This window comes from Oncorhynchus gorbuscha, unplaced genomic scaffold, assembly GCF_021184085.1.
Source record: "Oncorhynchus gorbuscha isolate QuinsamMale2020 ecotype Even-year unplaced genomic scaffold, OgorEven_v1.0 Un_scaffold_3:::fragment_4:::debris, whole genome shotgun sequence".
Taxonomy (NCBI): Eukaryota; Metazoa; Chordata; class Actinopteri; order Salmoniformes; family Salmonidae; genus Oncorhynchus; species Oncorhynchus gorbuscha.
In genome coordinates, this window is record NW_025745163.1 from 19934 (window position 1) to 36925 (window position 16992).

The following is a 16992-nucleotide window of genomic DNA, read 5'->3' on the forward strand; positions in this document are numbered from 1 at the left end:
ACACAACACAGCCTACCTATACGGAACAGCCTTCTCACGTTTGATTGGCAGCTGGGTCAGAGGTGCCTATCTGTCCTGGCCTTGATTTGCATTTGTTAATTAAATGCCACAACAATATGATCTTTAACTATCAACAACTTCCCAGAGTCCTCAGCGGAGACGAGCAGCCCTCCGAGGCTCTCGGCTCAGCTAAAGTGAGGTGGACAGCAGAGGTGCACCGCATCGCAGCCACGGAGCTCACCGGTGGGAGCGCCAATCGATTGGCGCAGGGAGAAAGACCACGCGCGTGTTTGGATCGAGTTAAACAACGCCGCTGCTGCTGCTGCTGCTGCTGCTCCTCAACATTCTAACGAGAGCAGGATGAGCTCGCTCTGTGATAGCAATGGGAAGTGAATGAACAGACTACTGGTAAACGTTACATTGGCTTGTCTCACAAAGCAGGGAAGTCATGTAGAACCATAGAAATAGAACTACTGATGAATGTTCCAGTCAAATTGCCATGGTCTGAGGGGCTTGGTACATTCCAGTAATTGTATCTCTGTGTGTAAAAACCACCACATTTTGCTAAACATATGAATTTCAATTTTGTAGTTCCAGAAACTTGAGAAACTTAAATTAACACTTCAGCTATTGTAATCAAGATGATAAATCGTAATAATGAGAAACGATTTCATTAGATAAAGAGGGTTTTGTTTCGCAAAATATCACCTCACCCAGTGTGTGCAACAGAATGCCTAATGGCCAGCCTACATTGTAATCTCACTTTCTAGGTCAGCCCAAACCGAAAAAGGGAAATTGCATTAACTGAGACACGAACAACCATTAGCAACAGCTCTGCATTCAGATTAGCCACATATATGTGGGCCTATATTATCTCATCTGGATACTTTAGGAAGAGAGAGTATGTCTACTTTGGCCTTAATGAGGGTGTTTCTGGTCTGTTCTTTGTTTGCTGCTCTTTAGTCAAGAGGAAAGTTGCCACGGTGATCAGTCAGTAGTGAGCGCGCGCACACACACACACACACACACACACACACACACACACACACACACACACACACACACACACACACACACACACACACACACACACACACACACACACACACACACACACACACACACACACACGGCCGATTTGTCACCAGTGTCTGGCTCAGGCGGGAGATAGCTCCTCCATCCGCATGATTTGTGAAACCAGAAGCTGTATTTAGTAGACTCATTTAAAGGAAGTCAGGCACATTGGAGAACTGTGTTCGTTCTGTCTGTCTGTCTGTCTGTCTGTCTGTCTGTCTGTCTGTCTGTCTGTCTGTCTGTCTGTCTGTCTGTCTGTCTGTCTGTCTGTCTGTCTGTCTGTCTGTCTGTCTGTCTGTCTGTCTGTCTGTCTGTCTGTCTGTCTGTCTGTCTGCCTGTCTGCCTGTCTGCCTCTGCCTGTCTGCCTGTCTGCCTGTCTGCCTGTCTCACACACAGCTAAAGCCTTTTCCCCAATTGCTATAAATGTGTTAGGGTTGACCAAGTGAATATGTGCACACATACACACATTTGGGCACTTGTGTGTGTGTGTGTGTGTGTGTGCAGGGCTTGTGAAACACAAGTCTTTTTCCTCATTAGAGGTAGCTGTGCTTAACAACAATCTGTTTTCCCTTCTGTAAAACGTTTGTGAACGGCGGCGGCGACTAAAACACGCGGTCATTCCACTCGACTGTGGCAGAAGGAAAACGGAGCAGCCGAACTAAACGGAAGACATTTAAACAGTTTACACGGAAGCATTGAGGGAGCCTAAATAACTACACGCCCTCATCTCTGTATCACAGAGGCGCAGAGAGCGTGGTACAAGCTGAAGGTCCTGCTATCTAGCACATTTCCAAATGACACAGAAACAGTCCTACATGTCCATGTGAACACAGTAGGATGGTAGGAAGATCAAGCATGGGAATGAAACCAACTGAACGGAGCTTGGCCTAAATGCAGTACGAAAGAGACGCAGAAGCATTTTAAGTTTTATAGGCCCTGCGCTGTCGCGCTATAAATGTTGACTATGGTGAGACGTGACAGATTGTATTGGAACATATCACAATAAGAGAAAAAAAGAATGGTTTGCAGAGCAAGAGGATCTTTTTCCTGTGATCCAACCTAAATGGCAAAAATGACTTAAAAACCCAATAAGACAGTAGCAACGTAAAAGGGAAACAAATGTTTCGTCTTAAGTTCAGATAGTACCTTGCGGTTTCCTTCCGTTTCTGACCTTTTTTCTTCCGTTTGGAACTCAATGAACCCAACCCAGGCATCCCCAGTTGAAAAGGTAGTGACTAGTCACGGACTGTGCTACTCACCCACAGATGTGGCACTTGTACTCTCTCATGCCCAGGTGTCTCTTCACGTGGTTCCTGGCGTCACCCAGCTGGGCGGTGGCAAAGTTGCAGATTTTGCACTTGAATGGCTTCGATCCTGCAGAACAATAAGTGAAGTCAATTGATCCTACTTTATCTATTGGGGGAAAAAACACACAAATGACTATAAACAGTATAATAAAAAGCAAGTAGTGGTTGTAGATGTAGTGGTGAAGGTAGAGTAGAGCCATAAGGCCAGGGGGGGGGGGGGGGCGACATGGAGGCACATTCTTTAATAACATTCAAACGGAAAGATCTTTGCACAATTGCAGAGATGGTGAGACTGAACGATGACGCGGTGAATTCTTGTTGTTAGTCAGGTTGTTGAAATTTGGAACATTCTTCACTGCTACTGTGCTATTTTACTGCCCAAGATCGACTGTAAAACAACCAGACACCCTGAGGCCAGGACATAGATCAAAACGATGAAATAAGCTAGTTGAGAGAATGCCAAGAGGGTGCAAAGCTGTTATGAAGGCAACGGGTGGCCACTTTGAAGAATGTCAAATATAACATATTTTTGGGGGGATACTACATGTATGACTCCATGTGTGTTATTTCGTAGTTTTCTACATTATTCTACATTGTAGAAAATAGTCCAAATAAAGAAAAATCCTTGAATGAGTAGGTGTGTCCAAACCTTTGACTGGTACTGTATAAAAAAACACATGCTCCTACAGTGAGTACATGGCTTTTCTCTCCTTCAATCTCCTCCTCACCATCTTTCCCTGTCGCTCTCTCCATCTCTCTCTTCCCTACTCTTCCTTCTTTTGCTTCTGGATGCGTAAATTGGGATACCAAAGGTCAGGCAGGACACGTAAATCCATTTTGTGTGCACTCACTACCAGGTTCCATCATTAAAAGCGCTAATCACTCTGCCTGGCTTTGCAGGGAGGTATCCTTCTAATTATTCTCGTTAATAAAATGGGGAGGGTGGGGTGGCAGTGGCGTTTGAGAGAGTGGCACAGTCTCTGCCCGCCATTTGTCATTTAAGAGCAGCAGAGCGAGTGAGGGGGCTGCTATGGATCGTCAGCGCCCATGATGGCCACACCACCCCCTAGGCTAATAGAACACACTGACTGGGGAAGGCCTGTTCAATCAAACAAGCGCTGCAGCATGCCACGGAATAGTACTGTAGCATTGTAAATATGCCCCAAAATAATAGTCCAATGATGTTTCAGTTAGACTAGTTATAACATTTAAGCATAAGTCAACTCATGAACGCAACAACAGTGCTATTTTTCCCAAATGAATTGAACCCCAGCCTTTATTTCTTTGTGTAGAATATACACAAGATGTGTATGCAACTACAAGTAAGGGCCATTCATGTCGATGGTTCCGCATAGACTAGGGCCAGGTCCCATGCAGACAGACTAGGGCCAGGTCCCATGCAGACAGACTAGGGCCAGGTCCCATGCAGACAGACTAGGGCCAGGTCCCATGCAGACAGACTCGGGGCAGGTCCCATGCAGACAAACTAGGGCAGGTCCCATGCAGACAGACTAGGGGCAGGTCCCATGCAGACAGACTAGGGGCCAGATCCTATGCAGATAGACTAGGGGCCGGGTCCCATGCAGACAGACTATGGGCCAGGTCCCATGCAGACAGACTAGGGCCAGGTCCCATGCAGACAGACTAGGGCCAGGTCCCATGCAGACAGACTAGGGCCGGGTCCCATGCAGACAGACTAGGGCCGGGTCCCATGCAGACAGACTAGGGCCGGGTCCCATGCAGACAGACTAGGGCCGGGTCCCATGCAGACAGACTAGGGCCAGGTCCCATGCAGACAGACTAGGGCCAGGTCCCATGCAGACAGACTAGGGCCAGGTCCCATGCAGACAGACTAGGGCCGGGTCCCATGCAAACTGACAGACTAGGGCCGGGTCCAATGCAGACAGACTAGGGCCAGGTCCCATGCAGACAGACTAGGGCCAGGTCCCATGCAGACAGACTAGGGCCAGGTCCCATGCAGACAGACTAGGGCCAGGTCCCATGCAGACAGATTAGGGCCAGGTCCCATGCAGACACACTAGGGCCAGGTCCCATGCAGACAGACTAGGGCCAGGTCCCATGCAGACAGATTAGGGCCAGGTCCCATGCAGACAGACTAGGGCCAGGTCCCATGCAGACAGACTAGGGCCAGGTCCCATGCAGACAGACTAGGGCCAGGTCCCATGCAGACAGACTAGGGCCAGGTCCCATGCAGACACACTAGGGCCAGGTCCCATGCAGACACACTAGGGCCAGGTCCCATGCAGACAGACTAGGGCCAGGTCCCATGCAGACAGACTAGGGCCAGGTCCCATGCAGACAGACTAGGGCCAGGTCCCATGCAGACAGACTAGGGCCAGGTCCCATGCAGACAGACTAGGGCCAGGTCCCATGCAGACAGATTAGGGCCAGGTCCCATGCAGACAGACTAGGGCCAGGTCCCATGCAGACAGACTAGGGCCAGGTCCCATGCAGACAGACTAGGGCCAGGTCCCATGCAGACAGACTAGGGCCAGGTCCCATGCAGACAGACTAGGGCCAGGTCCCATGCAGACAGACTAGGGCCAGGTCCCATGCAGACAGACTAGGGCCAGGTCCCATGCAGACAGACTAGGGCCAGGTCCCATGCAGACAGACTAGGGCCAGGTCCCATGCAGACAGACTAGGGCCAGGTCCCATGCAGACACACTAGGGCCAGGTCCCATGCAGACAGACTAGGGCCAGGTCCCATGCAGACAGACTAGGACCAGGTCCCATGCAGACAGTCTAAAGCAGCAGTTCTCCAGTATGACACACTAATCTGACAGGAAACCTTCTATAATATACCCGCTATGCAATCCGCTCTCCCAGTGAATATCCCAAGACTCATTGCAATATGTGTGTGTGTGTGTGTGTGTGTGTGTGTGTGTGTGTGTGTGTGTGTGTGTGTGTGTGTGTGTGTGTGTGTGTGTGTGTGTGTGTGCTTATTTCAGGGGCAGCCACTGATTTGATTAAGCACTTTGTGTAGATGACTAATTTGTTCATACACGGTTCACTTGCCGTGAGCTGGAAGTACGACGCGTTGAATTCTAAGCTGGTAACGAAGACGGAAAGGCACACGCGTGCTAACAAGGCCTGCAAACAGGCGAGGGGGGGGGCGTTAAAACACATGAGCGCCGGTGAATCGGGCCTCTTCTCTTAGCATTGATACACACCCCTATGATGCGCTCCCCAAAACAAACACACGCCCAAGCCGAGGTGAAGCGAGTGACAGGCGCAGAGGGAGAGGATCTGGCCAGTATGAGACATGGCAGGAGGAGATGGATGCAGCATCCCTCCCTTCTCACGTCTCACCATGTTAATACTCCACTTAAACAGCCTCCATGAAACTGAAATTGACCATCAATGCAGTCTCTCTCTCTCTCTCTCTCTCTCTCTCTCTCTCTCTCTCTCTCTCTCTCTCTCTCTCTCTCTCTCTCTCTCTCTCTCTCTCTCAGACAGCTCTCAATTGAAAAAGTCTCTCAAAATGCTCCTCTCCTCTCCTCAAAGCCTTACTTGTTAGCCTCATTTTCAGAATGTTCAAGGGATACTTCAGGATTTTGGCAATGCTAGCAGATACCCATAGACTATCAGTCATTGCATTAACGCTAGTTAGCATTAGCTTGCAAAAACGACCTCTCTTCCTTCACACTGGACACAGAGACATAAACATGGTATCCACAAGTTCATCTGACTCTGGGGGTGTAGATAAAGGACATGATTGCCAAAATACCGGCAAAATGGCAAACCCGTTTTAAAACATATTTAAAGGGACCGATTTGTTTTCCAGTGTTGAATTTTCTCATCAAATATTGTGGGAACATAATATCCATGTCTGTCTACCACCCCAGGATAACGTTTTTTATCAAGAGAGGCCTGATCAGACATCGTACAGCCAGACCAACACATACAAACCAAGCTCCTGCAACTAGTTTTGTTTACACCTTCAGATACTCAGTGTGTGTGTGTGTGTGTGTGTGTGTGTGTGTGTGTGTGTGTGTGTGTGTGTGTGTGTGTGTGTGTGTGTGTGTGTGTGTGTGTGTGTGTGTGTGTGTGTGTGTGTGTGTGTGTGTGTGTGTGTGTGTGTGTGTGTGTATTTGGCAAGTGTGTGTGGTGATTATGTGTGTGTGCCCATTACTTCAAGCCACCCCAGGCCTCAGAAGGTCAGACAGCTCTATCAATTGAAAAAGTGACCAATTTAGCTCAAAATGCAAATCCAGTTGCATCCTCATTGGCAAAATGTAAGTGGGTTTTTTTTCAGGGGACAAATTGACAAAAATGCGTGCAGCCTCCCACCATCTCCTGATTTCACTGATTAATCAAGTAAATAAAAATCTTGGTTTAATTAAAACCATCTGGACGTGCTCCCAGTCCAAACACCGGCGGACCCCACAGTCCTGTTTCACAGCACTGGAAGAAGTGTACACGATAAATGACCACATACAAAGAGAGAATAACTCAACGTAATGAGGGAACTTAGCAATAATAATAACTAGCACACGGTGTCAAAATGCTAAGAAATAGGTGCATTCTACAAATAGGCAAAGAAAATTAGCAAAATAAAGGAGATAATTCAATCGAAAAAGCCACCTTCAAAAAAATAACGACAATACTCAAATCTAGACCTCCAAATGTGCCCTTGACTTTCATAAACACATCTTCTTAAAGTGTCACTGTTTTCATTTGCTTAAGTAACGCTTTTCCCTCAGCTGGACCCAGAGTAATGGCGTTGTTTACACGACAATATGAAACACTGTAGTAGGCTCATAAACGGATATTACAAATTCAACAAAACATCACACAAAGGATAAATCAAAATGTTGATCATTTGGCCTCGTAATCTCACTCTCATCGATGTCGCCGGTCCATTCAGACTACTCGACTGTACAACAAACAGAATTTCAATTTCAGTCTTACTGTACCGTATGTGTGAGTCTCCACGTGTCACGTAACCACAAAGTGTGTGGTTTTGTTGAGCCACAGAGGCATGAGGAGTAATGCCAAAGTGAAGACAGTTAGTTGTTCTGTTTGTGTTGTTTTATCTTTCTGAATTAAATCAATCGTAGGACGTACCTCGGCCAAACAGACCATAATGCCAACCTGAACCGGTTTGCAATGGTGAAACGATGGCGACTCTCCCCCCATATTAAGACGTTGAGAGGTCATCACAAAGAGAAGTAGGCCTAATCATGTCGTCTCAGTGATGGGTAAGGGCACACACTTAGAGAAAGCAGCAGCAGCCTGAGTGTCTGAGCATTCTGACCCACATGACCAGACTACCATAGTGCATCGTGGCAGCACCCCCCCCCCTCAACTCTCCGGGACGGTCCACACATCTAAACCTTCCTCGGCCATTAGTCAGTCACTCCACACACACAACCTCAGACACACACACACACACACACAGAGACACATAATACACCCTGAACGAGCATAGAGCTCTGCCTGTACTCCAATTAAACTCCCATTAAAGTTTGGGCTGAAAGGGGGACGGACCGGAGGAAGCAGAGAAGGGCATTTATTGATGGCGCCCTCACTTCTCATTCCTACATTAAGCTGATTTTAAAAGCAATTAATACACATGGTCAAGGAAGAGTAATGGAGCGCCCTCTATTCTTAACCTGCCAGACATTCCCCAGTCATAGACCTGACCAGCCGAACCCTGAGTTGCATTATAAATGACAAGATAAATCTTAATGGATTGAGGATAATCAGCTCACCATGTAGGCTGACACATACACACACAAGTTACACACACACACACACACACACACACACACACACACACACACACACACACACACACACACACACAAGGGAAATGAAGTGCTTTGAATACGCCTGCATTGATTATTTTACATTATTAGCCCACCTCTCTTTGGGTCTCCAATGCTTTTAGCCAAAGCTTTAACACATTTACAGAGACTTATTGACTATAATTACAAACGAGTCTCGGTAATGGACACATCAATTATGAGTCGCACATGTCTTTGACCAGGCGGTGCACAGGGAATCCCAATCCGCGGTCCATTAGCATCTCCGGCAGCTCAGTCTTTGCCTTCTCCTTTCCTCCAATGCATGGCTTAAGCTCACACCACTGCGTGAACCACGCCTCTCCTCTGATACCCGGCCTGGCCCTGATACCCAATATATAGGCTCGACTACAGTCTCTCAAAACCTGATGTCCAACACATGTAATGATTGACAACGCCCGGCCAATTCTAAGTGGTATACACTGTATAATAACACCTAGAAATATTAGTGATGCAGCTATCAATGACTTTAAAATAACCTTTAAACCTTAAACCTTTTTTTTTTAAATTATGTATCACAAAAAAAAAAAACGCAGTGAAGGTTTTCAAATAAATGTTTTGGGAGACGACGTACCTGTGTGTGTGCGGATGTGAGCCAGGAAGGCCATGGAGTTGCTGCTCTTGCACACCTTGCCGCAGTGCTTGCACACGCTGCCCTGGTTCTCCTCGCGCTCGCGGTTGATCTGCTCCGTGTCCTCCAGGACGTACTTGTTGACCTCGCGCAACAGCTCCTCGTGCTTCTCCTTGATGTGCACGAAGAGCTCCTGCTCCGTCTCGAACGGGTCCGTGCACTTCACGCACTTGAAGGTGGCGCCGCCCTCCGGAAGCTCCTCGATGCTGGCCTGCTCGTTGCGCAGGTGGGCGGCGCTGGTCAGGTGCTGGTGCAGGTTGCTCTCCGTGTAGAAGGACTTGCCGCACAGCATGCAGTGGAAGTGCTTCTCCTTGGACGGGTGCTTCATGGAGATGTGCACATTGAGGCCGCTCATGCCGTCCGCCACGAAGCCACAGTCCTCGCAGCGGATGCGGGGGTTGGGAGTTAACCCCTTGGACAGACCTGAAGACCCTACAGGTTTGGTTCTTTTGATCTTCTGAAAACTGCCCGCCCCGGCCAGGCCACTTACAGCCAGGCCAGAGTGGCCCTCAACAGAGTGAGCCATGCGTTCTTCATGCAAAGCCAGCTCGGCTTCAGTCAAGGACTTGAGAGGTATGATGCAAGCGTCGAACGGCAGCGCCCTGGTGAGCTGTTTCTCTGGGGAAGAGATGTCAGGTTTCTCATCAGCCATCTCAACGTCGTCGTCTGAACAGAATAGCTCTGGTTCCGCCTCGGGTTCGGCCCCTTCCTTCTGGCCTTCCTCAGGCGGTGTTATGGTGATTTCTGCTGGTGCTTCCTGAGGCTCCATCGTACCTGGAGCTTCGTTGCTGGTTTGTTCTGAGCCACCACCGGACGCCTCACCAGCCACCTGGATCTCTGTGTTTTCCTCAACAACAGTGCCACTAACTTCCACTATTGTGGCTGCATGCTCATTGCTCCAAACGTCAGAAGTCTGTGTGGGGTTAGTGGTAATATGCTCTGTGTCTGTGGGCTGGTCTGTAGCTGTGTCTGTGGGCGGGTCTGTAGCTGTGGGCTGGTCTGTAGCTGTGTCTGTGGGCTGGTCTGTGGGCTGGTCTGTAGCTGTGCCTGTGGGCTGGTCTGTAGCTGTGTCTGTGGGCTGGTCTGTAGCTGTGTCTGTGGGCTGGTCTGTAGCTGTGGGCTGGTCTGTAGCTGTGTCTGTGGGTTGGTCTGTAGCTGTGTCTGTGGGTTGCTCTGTAGCTGTGTCTGTGGGTTGCTCTGTATCAGTGATAGGGGGCTGGTCTGTGTCTGTGTTGTTGGGCTGCTCTGTCTCTGTGGGTTGGTCTGTATCTGTGTAAGTGGGTTGTTCTGTATCGATGATAGGGGGCTGGTCTGTGTCTGTGTTGTTGGGCTGCTCTGTCTCTGTGGGTTGGTCTGTATCTGTGTCTGTGGGTTGGTCTGTGTCTATAATGTTAGGCTGGTCTGTAGTTGTGCCTGTGGGCTGGTCTATGTCTGTGTCAGGGGGCACTGAGGGGGAGGGATCCTCAGAGTGAGCATTGTTGTCAGCATCAGGGTCAGCTCTGTTCCCCAGCTCCATGGCCTCCTCCTCCGGCTGTGCCAGGTCTTCCACCACAAAGCTCTCCAGGTTCTCTAGGTAGACCTCACTCTTCTGCTTATGCTTGTCCGTGGCGGCGTGGCGAGACATCTCTCGACGCGTGACCGCGTAGTAGCTGCACGCCAGGCACACAAACTCAAAGTCCCGGGTGTGTCTCCTCTTCACGTGGAGGTCGAGGGAGGGAATCGAATGAGCTACGAAGCTGCAATGGCTGCAGGAGTTGACCAAGTCGTACTTGCTCTTTTTCGGGCTGCTCACTTGTGCTTTGACGCCGTCTTGTGACAGCTCCCCTGTTTTGTCCGTGGCCCCCTCCTCTCCTATGGACCCTGCTCTGACTGGACTATTCTGATGTATAGCCTCACCCTCGCTGGCCTGAGAGCCTGACTCCTTACTCACGACCTGCACTGATGTATCCAGGTCCACTTGGCCATCGCTGCTAGCATCCTCCACGCGTTTAAGGTGCTTCTTTGTGACACAGTGTCGGTCCATGTCGCCTTTCGTCACACAGTTGTAAGAACAAAGCCTGCAGGTGAAGCTGTACTGTCGGCTGTGCTTACGACGAATATGCACGTTTAGATTGGTACTATTGGAGGCGAGAAGGCCACAGTATTCACATGTAGTTGTAGCGGGCCCCTTTGGCCTGCCTCTCCTCCTCTTGGGGGGGCTTTTCTCGTCCATGTGCTCTTCCATGTTCTCCAACACGACTTTCGCAGCCTCAACAGCTTCCTCATTAACATCAGGGTGCAGCTCTCCATCGTGTCCGGTGACCCCTACTGCCACGTCATCTGTCAGCATGTCGTCACCGATCGAATCTCTGCTCACCTTCTCAACGCACTCCTCAAAGGAGGACCCTGTGTTTTTCTCCTCAGCCACACGCTGGTGGCTCTCCGAGGACACGTGCGTGTCCATCCACTCGGAGGTAGCGGTGTAGTAGTGGCAGACGTTACAGAGGAAGCGATGCTTGCCATGGTGCTTTAGCCGAGCGTGGCTCTCCAGCAAAGCAGAGTTGCTGACCCTGAATTCACAACTCCCGCACTGCAGCTGGAACCTGGCACCGAGCGCACGCTTGGACGCCCGGGTCTGAGTCGTCGTGGAGGCAAAGATTTGAGCCTGTTCGGCTGTCTTCTTGTCCATGGGTGACGCGAGGCCAGAGGATTCCCTGCTTTCCGCGACTCGTTTGTTGTGCTTGTTACTAAGGCAGTGCTTTTCGTAGTCGCACTTTGCCACACAGGCGTACAAGCAGAACTCACAGAAGTAATTCATCTCCTTGGTGTGGCGTCTCTTGATGTGTGTATCTAGGCTTGGCTTGTCCCTAAACTCATGACCACAGTAGCTGCAAGCATGTATAGTCTTGGGCTTGGGGCCCCGTTTACCTACCATCTTCTTACCGGGGGTCTTTTCTTGCTCCTCTTCTGCAGCTATTGTAGTCACCTTCATATCAAAAGTATCTCTCCCTGTCCCTTGTTTCTCAGCAATTTCCTCTTGGGCTATTATTGTAGTCACCTCCCCCTCAGAAACCCCTGGGTCTGTGCCCTGGCTCTGACTCTCTGTGGCATCCTGCTGTCCTTCACTGCTGCTCACTTTCTCCTCAGTGTCTCCACCTGTCTTGTAATTCGAAGTCGGTGCTGTTGGTCCGGTTGTGGAGCCATCTATTTCAACAAGTACCTCAGCTGAGCTCACACCTCTGGTCTTTCCTCGACCGGTGTGCTTCCTCTTGGAGTGAATCTTCAAGGCAGTTGGAGTTTTGGCCACAAAGCCACAGATGGGACAGGCACAGCCGTAACCTGTCTCCGGGGTAATGTTCACCTCAACCCGAGGGGGCTGGTCTGACTCCTTCCCATCAGCCACCTTACCGCCGGTGTCCTCCTCAATCTCTCCCGTGCTGTCATCTGTGACATCATCAGGCCTGGGTCTCTTTGCTAGGGGAGGAATTCCTCCACTTTCCATTTCCTCTGTGGAGACACGTCCTGTGTCCCCATGATGAGGCACCGTGTCCTCATTAATCTCCTTCCCTGACCTTAATTCTCTGTCCATGTTAGACAATTCCTGATGCCTTTACATGAGAAGAGGAAATTGGACTCTGTTCCAGCAATCAATTAAGTTATGATCCTGTTCCTGTAAAGTAAAATTTAAGATGGGCAATACTCATATAATTGACTGTGAAATTAGCTGAACAAAATAAATATAACATAAACAATACTGTGTTTCATATAACACAACTGTGTTTCAAATTGTATAGCTGGAGTAGGCTACTCAGAGATCATTCTGCGTGTTCAAAAACCAAGTCGGCCAAATGTAGGTATCGGTCGCCATCTAGTGATTTTAGAATCAAACTGTTCAATGATAAGGTGGTTGACGTTGCATGCATATGATGTTACATTTGATTAAAAAATATATATTTTTAAAACAGGGAAAGGCAGTGGTCAGTAGCATAAATTGAAGTAGGTTACAATTAATTAGGCCTAGATTCTATTTACCTCTCCCCTTTAAATCTATTTAACTTCAAAGACACCTAATTTATAAACATTATACAATAGACTTAGTACAGCTGATGGTTGACACAGATGAGTCTCCTAAGAACTTAGCCGGCTTAGATATTTCACTCTCCCTTCTTGTGACCTGTCTACTGTAGTCTACATTTAGGCACCATCTGTCTGGATGGGGTGCCAATTTTGGTCAAAATCTCATTACTATGCAATATCTTTTTCAACCTTATGCCAAAAATATAATCCCCACTGTGACATTACATGAACTCATTTTGTTCCCCATCGAATTTTATGACTACTCTCCTCAAACATTTAGATAATATGTCAAATGAATTATATGCGTAGTCAAGTTTGCTTTAAAAGCAGGCAATGATGTATTTATTTTTAAATCTAAATTAACTAAACCTCACCTGAACCTCTTCCCACCTGCTCCAGTAACCAGTCTAGCCACCCTCTCACATGCCTTGCCAGGACATGTCTTCAAAGTATTGATTTATTTCAAGATAGTGTCCAAATTGATGAGAGATTACACGGTAATAACAAAAATATAAACGCAACATGCAACAATTTCAAAGATTTTACTGAGTTACAGTTCATATCAGCAAATTAGGCCCTAATCTATGGATATCACATGACTGGGCGGGGGGCCTGCCATGGTTGGGCATAGGCCCACCCTCTTGGGAGCCAGGCCCAGCAAATCAGAATTCGTTTTTCCCACAAAAGAGCTATATTACAGACATAAATACTCCTCTGCACCCACCCCTCCCACAGGTGAAGAAGCCGGATGTGGAGGTCCTGGGCTGGCGTGGTTACACGTGGTCTGCGATTGGGAATCCGGTTGGACATGCTACCAAATTCTCTAAAACTACATTGGAGGTGGCTTATGGTAGAGATTAACATGTAATTATCTGGCAACAGCTATGGTGGACATTCCTGCAGTCAGCATGCCAATTGCACACTCCCTTAAAACTTGAGACATCTGTGGCATTGTGTTGTGACAAAACTGCTCATTTTAGTGGCCTTTTATTGTCCCGCACAAGGTGCACCTGTGTAATGAGCATGCTGTTTAATCAGCTTATGATGTGCCACACCTGTCAGATGGATGGATTATCTTGACTAAGGATGAAATGCTCACTAACAGGGATGTAAACACATGTGTGCAGATTTTTGAGAAATAAGCTTTTTGTGTGTATAGAACATTTCTGGTATCTCTTATGTCAGCTCATGAAACCAGCACTTAACATGTTGCGTTTATGTTTTTGTTCAGTGTAATTTAAAGACTTGGAAGAAAGTCAGGTGGTTACTGGATTGAGAAAATACAGTGTGTGACTAAAGTAAAATAATTAGGGAGTACAATTATCTGACGAAGTGTGCTAATCACTTGACAATCGGATACATTTCACATATAATTGCACGAATTCAAACTTTATTTTCCTGCTTAAGACTCGTTTTTCAGTCCGTCTCCACGTTGCCCTGGACTGAGCGGAGTGTTAAACAGAGCTAGGCTCTTGCAACTGGGAGTGGAGGCTTTCTTACCTAGTAACTCCTTAGCTAACTAGCTTAGCTTTAGCTCGCGTTAGCCAGTTACAGCCACGAGGGTCTAACTAGCTTGCTAGCATGGTTGGTCCGGTGGTTATGAATGTACGAGATATTTAAGGTCAATGTTCTGCATATAAATTGGCAGCAAAATTACTAACGTCATCTAATTTGACGACACTGTTGGTCGGCTATCACACTGCCACTGGCTAGTTGCTACCAGAGTGCTGCCAAAAGTAGCTAAAGTAACCGTAGGTACGGCGCGCTGCAAAACTTCTCAATGTATGGGTCTTCCTTCCAAACGTATTTCTTATCATTTGAGAACAAGGGTGTCAAGTAATGTTCGACTGTTGGGAAATTAGCGTCAAGGTCGGTTTGGATGTAGCTATTTCATTCCAACTGGTTCATGTTTGTGTCAACCATCATTCCGATACCAATATGTTCAAAATATTCATGAAAATACACAAGAGACAGACATTTGAGTTACGTGAAGCCAGTCCTATCAGTTAAGAGTATTTTCACTGTCGTCCAATGAGTGCGGCATAGAGGTGGGACTTGTTTGCTCTTATGCCCTAAAAACGACGGCAGCACAGAGGCCCAAAAAGGAAGCTAATGTCGACCTTTGAAATACATGTGTTTATAAGCTAAACAGTTGCTGTACATAAATTGTAAATGTCCATAATGCTTTAGGAATTATAGACCCGTATTTAAGTAATCAATATGATGGTAGTTTTAACAGCTTACCTACAATTTCCCCAGTATTCTCAATGTCCGCGCTTTTCCCCCTTGGTCACAAGTGGCGTACCGTAGCACGTACCATACGTCACTCTAGCAAGCTAATGCGGTGTTCAGGACAACTCGGAAAGTTCCGATTTAGATGGATGATGGACAGTTCAAATTGAAATTTCATCCGTCGTTATATCTTCTCCCGTTTTGGTGGCTTCAATTTTATGTTACTTCGTAACAATAACTTCGTAGGAATCTCATAAATGTTATCTGCTGTTCATAGACAATAATTCTTAGCGTGGTCGTTAATATATAAACAATTTCCCCCCGCATAGGTATTTCATTTGGAACAATATGGATATTTTGTATAGAAACACGTCTTTATTTTTTAAGAAATGGTTTACTAATCATATCCTGCTGGTGAGTCAACTTTGTAATGCAGGAGGATTGTTACTCAATTATGATGAATTTTTATCTCGTTACAGTATCCCCGTTACACCTAGAGAGTTTGCCATGGTTTTTTGATGCTATTCCATCTGGAACTCTCATGTTGTTTAGAGGTGTAAACCAGACCTTCTTGAACTACCCTTGCTTAATCCAGTTGACTCTCCAATAGGAATAATGTGTTTATCCTTGCTCCCTCAGAACAACAGATCTATACGTGCTTTATTTCAAAGGGATATTGTATCCATTCCTTGTGTCACAACTTACTGGAATACATTTGTCAATAATATCTGTTGGGAAAAAGTATGGTTATTACCAAACAAATACCTGCTTATTAACAAGGTCAAAGAGGTCTCTTTCAGAATGATCAATAAGTATTATCCTGAAAATCATTACCTGAAGAAACTCAAAAAGACATCAATATTAACTGTACTTTTTGTGTTGAGCATCCAGAAAGAGTTTTGCAATTATTTTGGCATTGTCTACATGTAAAATAAATTATGGCAAGATATTCATAGTTTTATAATTGTTAATATTCTTGATGACTTTTGTTTTTTTTATGGGATAATGTGCTGCTCGGTTTCCTTAACTATAATAAGGATTTTTTAAAAACAATTTTACCTCATGAATCTAATTGTGCTACATATTTTTTTAAACACTTCCTTTTTTTCTATAAGGAATTCGAGCAGTACATTGAGACCATTCTACGTTCTTCTAATAAGAAAGCTGTTAAAACAATCAATACGTGTGTATATTTTAACCTTTGTATAATCTGTAATTTGTTGTACCCCCTAGCCTAGCATATGTTATCATTGTCTGTTTGTATACGTCTTGTATGTATACTGGTTTTTCTGAGATTTAAAAAAAATTTTTTTAAAGCATGATGGATTTGTGTTTAATGCCGCGTTCGATGCTAGTCGGAACTATGAAACTCAGAATGTCCGATTTGCTGATTCGTTGAACGCAGCACGAATATAACTACAACCGGTTAGCAAGTCGGACATTTCAGAGTTTCCTAGTTCCGACTAGCACATGAACGCGCCATTATGGTGGGGACATCCGAAGTATCACAGATAGCACTGACCAAGACTCAAAACAACTGGGAACCCGAAAATCTGCCCCCCAAGACATGATAGCCTGGGTAAAATATGGAGGTTGATTACCAGGCTTTCACTTGTAGACCTACATTCTTACACATCATTAGAGATGGAAGAAATGAGATGGCAGAAAGGAAACTTGCCTACTTTTTAGACAATTGAGATGCTCAACAACAGGCATCAAATGAGCACACCTGTGAGCAAAGGCTCAGTTCCAGCAAGGCGAGGGAGGCAGAATCATAATCTAATAGTGTGTAGATTTGGGATGCAAGGTGATTTGTAGATCAGTGTTCTGCACAGTCTGACTGCGATGTAGTTGATCTCAA

The 16992-nt window shown here is 46.7% G+C and overlaps 1 protein-coding gene across 1 annotated transcript; it reads right to left on the reverse strand.

Annotated features, from left to right (window-relative positions):
* Positions 1–2329: 2329 nt before the first annotated feature.
* On the reverse strand, positions 2330–15250 carry LOC124017661 (zinc finger protein 407-like). The gene is made up of 3 exons (XM_046332920.1): positions 15144–15250; positions 8787–12492; positions 2330–2448 (listed from the first exon to the last, which is right to left on the reverse strand). Exons 2-3 carry the CDS (start codon positions 12409–12411, stop codon positions 2330–2332), a joined length of 3744 nt encoding a protein of 1247 aa, XP_046188876.1. The 5' UTR covers positions 12412–12492; positions 15144–15250.
* Positions 15251–16992: the final 1742 nt, after the last annotated feature.